The sequence below is a fragment of the Triticum aestivum genome, chromosome 4B (genome assembly GCF_018294505.1).
Source record: "Triticum aestivum cultivar Chinese Spring chromosome 4B, IWGSC CS RefSeq v2.1, whole genome shotgun sequence".
Lineage (NCBI taxonomy): Eukaryota > Viridiplantae > Streptophyta > Magnoliopsida > Poales > Poaceae > Triticum > Triticum aestivum.
The window spans coordinates 662,956,360-662,963,917 of NC_057804.1; the positions used below are offsets into that span (position 1 = coordinate 662,956,360).

The following is a 7,558-nucleotide window of genomic DNA, read 5'->3' on the forward strand; positions in this document are numbered from 1 at the left end:
AATTTTTTCATATTTTTTTGAATTTTTTATTCCCGTTTCAAAATGCGGTCAAAACTGCAGGCTTGACCGTTCCTAGCTAGTGGTTGAATCTTGGAAAACTTTTGATGTTTCTATGATTAAATAGATACTTATGTACCAAGAAACGATTTTTGGAAAAATAAAGATCAAACTATGGGGCAGCTGTAGTTCAAATTTGATCGGCTTCCTGTTGAATCGGCGGTAATTTGTCTTTTTCACCAGAGGTGGATCAAAACTTTTGACACCAAACCATTTGGTCAATTGTGCATTAAATATGGCCTAGTATTTTATAAAATTGATTTGGTGCAATTTTGCAACAAATATATGGTAGGTCCTTCACAAAAAAAACTCATTTCGGGCACTCAGAAAATGGAGGATGAATTTTCCGTGCAAAGAAAATGAAAACTCTCTTGGGCAACATTGTTTGGAATTCCAAGATGCACCCTTGTGCACAATATGAGAGCATTTGAACAAACTATGCCTTGAATGTGGCCATAAGATTGAGCATTTTGGTTGAAAGCCATGCATCTTCACACTTGATAGCTCGTTTCTGAGAACACTTTTTAAAAATAATCGCCATATTACAACTTTATAAGTTTTGCTCGTAACTTGGTCACATATAATGACATAATGCGAAGGTTTTCCAATTTTTGATTTTTTGTTGAATTTTTATGCCCGTTTTCAAAATGCTGTCAAAACGGCGGGCTTGACCGTTCCTAGCTAGTGGTTGAATCTAGGAAAACTTTTGATGTTTCTATGAATAAATAGATAATTATGTACCTATAAATGATTTTTTGGAAAAAAAATAAAGATCAAACTATGAGGCAGCTGCAGTTCAAATTTCACCCGCTTCCAGCTGAATCGGCCGAAATTTGTCTTTTTCACCAAAGGTGTATAAAAACTTTTTGCACCCAACCATTTTGTCACTTGTGCATTAAATTTGTCCTATTATTTTAGAAAATTGATTTGGTACAATTTTGCAACAAATATATGGTAGGTTCTTCACAAAAAAAACTAATTTCGGGCACTCTGAAAATGGAAAATGAATTTTCTGTGCTCCCTTAGGCAACATTGTTTTGGAATTCCAAGATGCACCCTTGAGCACAATATGAGATCATTTGAACAAACTATGCCATGAATGTGGCCATAAGATTGAGCATTTGGGTTGAAAGCCATCCATCTTCAAACTTGATAGCTCGTTTCTGAGAACACTTTTTAAAAATAATAGCCATATTACAAGTTTATAATTTTTGCTGGTAACTTGATCACATATAATGACACAATGCGAAGGTTTTCCAATTTTTTGTTTTTTTTGAATTTTTTATGCCCGTTTCAAAATGCAATCAAGACAACAGGCATGACCGTTCCTAGCTAGTGGTTGAACCTTGGAAAAAATTTTGTGTTTCTATTATTAAATAGATACTTATGTACCTAGAAATGATTTTTGAAAAAATAAAAAACAGACTATGAGGCAGCTGTAGTTCAAATTTGATCCGCTTCCAGCTGAATCGGCCGAAATTTGTCTTTTTCACCAGAGGTGTATAAAGTTTTTTTACACCCAACTATTTGGTCAATTGTGCATTAAATATGTCCTAGTATTTTAGAAAATTGATTTGGTAAAATTTTAAAAAATATATATATAGTAGGTCATTTACAAAAAAACACATTTTGGGCACTCAAAAAATGGAAAATGAATTTTTAATCAATCATGACCAATTTTTTAGTTAACTACGACCAATTTAGATGGTCATGACATCGTACGTGTGTGCTGCATTTTGATTGGTCCGTGGGCGTTTCACGCGGATCATGGATGGATCACTGTCGGATGCTCCCGGATCCAACAGTTGTCCTCACCCGTAGCCCACCTAAGCTAAAACCCTAGCTCTCCTAAGTCCTCGTGCACATTTCCATCCACCCCCCTGCCTCCTTTCTTTCTCACCTCGCTCTCTTCTCCTTCCTCTCGCCTGACCCTCCCCGATCTCGATCTGGCGCCGCCCCCCAGCGCCACCATCGACGACCCGCCGCCCCCACCGCCCCCGCCACCCTCTGAAGGTGCCGGTGCCTGCGAGCCCCGCCGCCCATCCCCAGCGAGCTCCAGAACACCTACGAAGCCACCCCCCATCGACCCCCACACCAGGTATAAAATCGCCCGGTCGCCACCTGTTCGTCCATCTATTTCCCAAATCTCTCAGCGCGACAAGGAAGCACCACAATCAGCACCGGAGCGAATTGGCCGCATTGCAGCGAGGAAACATCAACCCATCCAATCCATATTCCCCCAGCCCAATCTCGTGCGATCTGCCGGTGAGAGCAGATCAGGAGCGGAAGGCCATGGCGACGGATGTGTAGATGGGCAGCAGCGCGGCGGAGATGGAGACCTTCGCGTTCCAGGCGGAGATCAACCAACTGCTCATCGTCAACACCTTATACTCATACAAGGATATCTTCCTCCGCGAGCTCATCTCCAACTCATCTGATGTATGTCTGCTCCTTCCTCCTCTGTTTCCTCTGCTTCTCTCTCTGCCTTGTCTGTTCGTTCGTCCTCAGAGTCAGAGATGATTCATTTGTTGCTTGACTTTCTCACACGCAAATGATGCTTTGCTTGCTTGTAGGCGCTTGACAAGATCTGGTTCAAGAGCCTGACGGACAAGAGCAAGCTCGAAGCGCAGCCGGAGCTCTTCATCCACCTCGTCCCCGACAAGGCCAACAAGATGCTCTCCATCATCGACAGCAGCGTTGGCATGACCAAGTCAGGTATTTATCTATCCATGCCCGCCTCCCTCCCCTCATCTTGTTCGCTGAATCTTCACGTGCAATCGTTGCCAACGTTTTTGAATGTCTGAATTTTCATTTCATGTTCCATCGTTGTCGAATCCCTGAATGAATGTCTGAATCTGAATTTCTGATGAGAACTGCTTCAAAGATTCAGACTCGTTCAATCCGGTTGGCGAAGGTGCCGGTGCCATAGTTGGTGAACTTCAAGAGCAAGAGGGGAGAGCTCTGTGCCGCCACAAAGAAGCAGAAGGTCGCCGACGAGAATAGGAAGGACGCGGAGAACACCAAGGTCATCTACGCCCGCGCCAAGAAGTATGCCGGAGAGTATGAGGCCCAGGTCAGATCGCTCGATCCAATGCCCTTTGCTCGTTCGTGGATGTTGATTAGATTCTCATGCTGCAAACTTGCTACGCGCAGTTGTACGACTGATTAGGTTTCCCGCGGTGCCATATGGGATTTGGACTATATCAACTATAGTTCATACCTTTCTTTAGTCGATAGGGAAAGGCTGATCGGAGTTTACCAGTTCTATATGCGAGATTTGTTCATACCTGTCCATTTGTGTTTGCTTTTGTGTTGTACATTACCGTGAGTCCACTGATATCTGTGTAGAGTCGTGTTAGTTTTGTTTAATTCCTTCAGATTCAGTTTGTTTTGCTATAGTCCAACATATGTACCACTACCACATAGGTCTAAACTAGCTCGATTGATCATTGGCATGTTTGTGTTTCTGCCCGATGGAATGCTAATGTGGGTGTTGTGAGCAGGACTAGGAGCTGGTGCAACTTAAGCGTGAGGCCCGGATGAAGGGTGGGTTCTATGTCAGTCCCGAGGCAAAGCTGCTGTTTGTCATCCGTATCCGTGTGTAAGGCATCACTTGGCACTTGATCATTGCTATCTGCATTGATTTAGGTTTGTGTGCACATGTTTTGATGCTAATTTTTTGAAATGTTTACTATAGTATCAATGCTATGCACCCAAAGACCAAGAAGATCTTGCAGCTTTTGCGTTTGAGGCAGGTGGGTTGATCAATTATTTGGTTCTGTGAATGCACATGTTGCTTGATACATATACTTTTGAAAATGATTACTGATGCTCACTGCTAAAATTTACTTCTACATATTTTTAATGATGATCCGGCGTCTTTGACCTTGACATCCAAAAGGAGGAGCAGCGACAATTACATACCCAACCATGGGAATTCATGGTTGAACCTCCCTCTACCTCTCTCAGGTTCCCAGATTTTGCTGCTGCTCTAAGTTCACATTCATGCTTGATTCAATCTAGTGAAATGCCTTTAGCTACTACAGGGGCCGGCCGTTCGATATTTGGTTGGGGAATCAACCTGCTTTGCTAGTTTATATTGCATCGATCCAGCAGCTGTACTTATCTAGCTCGTAGTTAAGTAGGGAGGGACTGACTCAAACAATCTGTCCACATCATTTGAAAGTCGCCAATCCATACTCCAGTTTTACTGAATTCCGGTTGATTTGAACTGTTGTCAGTGAGGGTAGTACTTATCTTACTTGAGAGCTTAGGCTTGCGAGCTTAGGTCTTATGTTTAGATGCGTGGCTCTCTAGTGTGTAGATGCGTGTGCCCTCATTAGTTTGCACTTGAGGCTCCTGGTGCTTGCCCATTGCTCTGTAGGTCTGCTTTACCTGTACTGGTCTTGTGTTTGTAATGTTTGAGTCTGCTCCACCATCGATCTGTAGGCCTACTTGCTAGTCATAAAGTTGCATTATTTAGCCACTGGTAGGGTAGGATATACCCAAATGTGGTCAATATAGGAACCAGGGTCCCCTAATTGCTAGCAAAACTTGTGTAATGAGCTCTTGTTACCTTCTACTAATGTTTAGTCTTGTTTTTTTAGTACTTCTGTATTGGTATTCAGAAATAAAATTCATATGTTTCCATATATGTTATTTTAGATATGTATGTCAATACACAACTGAATGAAGGTTGATTGATGTCGTGGCTGTAGCTGGTTTTGGATTAGCATGCATGTTTACATTCAGTACTGCCAGCACTGGTCATCAATAGCACTTGCTATTGTGGTTCACCTGTTATATTAGGAAATGCAGCTGGTCTTGAGATGCATGCTTCCCTCGTCTTTCCCATATCAGAATCATGTCTATGAATTGGTGTGCTTGAAAACCAAGGAATGCTTCTATTCCTTGTCGGTGTTCTTCTTATTCTGGTATAAGATTAACCAGCTCGTTATTTGTTTGGTGGTTTGGTTTGCATACATGTTCTTTTTCTGCAAAAATATGTTGTGGTTCCTTGCAGAATAAATAAGTAACCATTATAGATAATCTTGTAAATGTAAAATTCTTGGAATTATTGTTTTCCTGCTGTATAATTACCTATTTATTATTTTCCTGATGTTGTAAGTTAATGATGACAACCAGGGCATCCACCGCCACGATGACGCTCCGCATATGGTCCAACTTGGCTATAACCTCCTCTACCGCGTACAGCGGCCGAGGTTGTCTGCGGCATCAAGTACAGCCGGCCTATCTCCTACCTCTAGATCCCTCTTTTGTTCTGTTGTAGAAGTACCTTACTCTGTTCCAATGCATCATATTTTTTTCCATAAAATGCTCTAGTGAACTGGATCCATACATAAGTTGGCTACTTTTCCTCAAGTTATTTGTGTATTTATAAACCTATTTAAACTTTTCTAGTTCTTGAATGTATCCATGCATAAATGTTTTATACAGATAGTTTTGGAATGTGTTTTTTTGATAGCTTATGGAAAGTTCCAGTTCCAGTTTTGTTGTTAACCTCTACAATCCATGTCAGCATATAATAAGTATATGAATGAATCCGTTGAGTATCTGAAACTAGATGTTTTGTTTCTCATAGTAATTAAAAAGAGCGGTCAGTTTGTCATCACACACTGTTGTTATCACTTCATGGCTTTAACTATTGTGTCAGGCTGTTATAGGTGCTGAACCGTGATCATGTTTTATGGCCCACATGCATCATACGTGTTGGCTGACTTGGCATGACGTGCATGAAAACTTCATGGCGTTCATACTGAATAGCACTTCTTAATTTTCATGCAGAATTTCTATGGCACTTCTTAATTTTCATGCATGTTTCTTTCCGGACTTAATCTTACTAAATAGCACCCCATCACTTGCTGTTGTTGTTATTCACTATATCCTCGCTGTTCTGTTTTCTTGTTGGCAGATATTTTGCCTAAATTCAAAACGAAAGAAGATGTTCAAAGAAGCGCCAATACATTTTTGTATAGCAAGTTTTGTAATAATAGCTGGGTTATCTGGGCATTTTGAACTCTAGAATTTCATGTATCTTCACTCTGTTTTTGAATGAAATGTTGTATGTGTGTTGATGTAACAGATTGTTGCTTCTTGTTATTTGAAGTATTACACTTGTTTTCTGTCTATTTTGATTTAAATATTGGTTGTTTAATTATTGGCATATTGACATCTGAGGAACATGACCATGACAGCAAGGACCCACAAACCAGAATCAAAAATTTGGGACCCACATATCAGAACCTGATAATTGGGACCCATTTGAAAAAAGAAAAAACGGGCCACAACCCAAAAATAAAAAGGCCGAATTATAGGGCCTGGCCCGTGTAGCTTACCCAAATTGAAAGAAAAACAACAACAAGTGGGCTGAATTAATGCGCTCGGCCCATATAAACACCGAATTGGACCGGGCTGATTCTTGTGCCACATCAGATTGCCACGTCGGATGCCTACGTGGCCTGGGGAGGCTGCTAGTGACCAAAACAAAACAGTAGGCATATTTTGGTCGTAAACATCTACGACCTTCTCACAGAGAAGGTCGTTAATTTCAGTTTACGACCGCCAGCTTTTTACCATCTGTTTTTGTTCACAAAAAGGTCACAGATGGAAAATAATGACCATTCAATGACCAATAGTCAAGGTCACAAGTTGACATATTTCTTGTAGTGGGGCTCATCGCCGCCGTTCGTCACCACCGCGGCCATCGTGCTCCCGCTGACTCACCAGCGATCTCTAGTGGCTCCGTTGTCTTCGTTTTCGTCTACCCAGCTGAAGGAACCGAGCAGATCTGCCCTAAGACGAGTGGCTTGTCATCGTTCCCCTCCTCGGATGCCGGAGATCGCCACTGATGCCCTGCCTACTCCGGACCTTCTTCGAGCCCACTCAGGCGCCCCCTGCACTCGCGGTGAGCCCCGCATTGTTTCCCTCTTCTCCCATAGCCGTGCTCGACCTCTAGGCCATAGCCCTACCTTGCCCGAAGCTCGCGACCGCCACCGCGAAGCTCGCCGTCGCTAGCCGCCCTGCCTGGACAACCCAAGCACGCACTCGTGCTCCGGGATTCCCTAGGAACCCGTAGAGCGCCTCAGGACGCCCGCTCGTGCACCATGGCCCTCGCACCCGTGCAAGTCGCAGCTGCGCCGCCACGGAACTCGACGCCGTCGACGTTCCCGGCCACCCCAGCCGCACCCGCAGCCATCGCTGGACGCGCCGCGTCGCGGCCGTTCCAACGAGACCAACCGCGCGTCCTCCTGACGCCGGAGTTGGCCGGACGGCGAATGTCGCCGTGCTCCGGTTATCGCCGGCACTAACCCGCTGACGTGGCACCATCATTAGGGCCTAATTACTAGTTAGTTAACCCCCTTGACCCACTGACCGCTGAGCCCCACGCCCTGACTAACCCGGGTTTTGTTTGCATTTAGATTAAACTAACCCCCACGGGCCCACACGTCAGTTTGACCTGGCCACATCACACGTTGACCGA

The 7,558-nt window shown here is 43.6% G+C and overlaps 1 protein-coding gene across 4 annotated transcripts; it reads left to right on the forward strand.

Moving 5' to 3' along the window:
- The first annotated feature begins 2,041 nt into the window (after positions 1-2,041).
- LOC123089762 (uncharacterized) lies at positions 2,042-6,204 on the forward strand. 4 transcript variants are annotated; one of them, XR_006442375.1, is made up of 6 exons: positions 2,042-2,496; positions 2,631-3,130; positions 3,561-3,658; positions 3,755-4,026; positions 5,203-5,296; positions 5,990-6,204. XR_006442375.1 is itself a non-coding variant. In XM_044511350.1 (6 exons), exons 2-6 carry the CDS (start codon positions 3,597-3,599, stop codon positions 6,091-6,093), a joined length of 360 nt encoding a protein of 119 aa, XP_044367285.1. In that variant the 5' UTR covers positions 2,923-3,130; positions 3,561-3,596; the 3' UTR covers positions 6,094-6,204. The 4 variants fall into 4 exon arrangements, 2 of the variants coding, with proteins under 2 accessions (XP_044367285.1, XP_044367284.1); XR_006442376.1 differs by having other exon boundaries at positions 3,755-4,000; XM_044511350.1 differs by lacking the exon at positions 2,042-2,496 and having other exon boundaries at positions 2,923-3,130; positions 3,755-3,812; positions 3,959-4,000.
- The last annotated feature ends 1,354 nt before the right edge of the window (positions 6,205-7,558 follow it).

Coding starts and splice junctions, on each gene's coding strand:
- LOC123089762 (XM_044511349.1), top strand. CDS start 3,597: ATGAAGGGTGGGTTCTATGTCAGTCCCGAGGCAAAGCTGCTGTTTGTC. Junction 3,659..3,754: donor TTTGTCATCCGTATCCGTGT/GTAAGGCATCAC, acceptor TGTTTACTATAG/TATCAATGCTATGCACCCAA. Junction 3,813..3,958: donor AGCTTTTGCGTTTGAGGCAG/GTGGGTTGATCA, acceptor GACATCCAAAAG/GAGGAGCAGCGACAATTACA.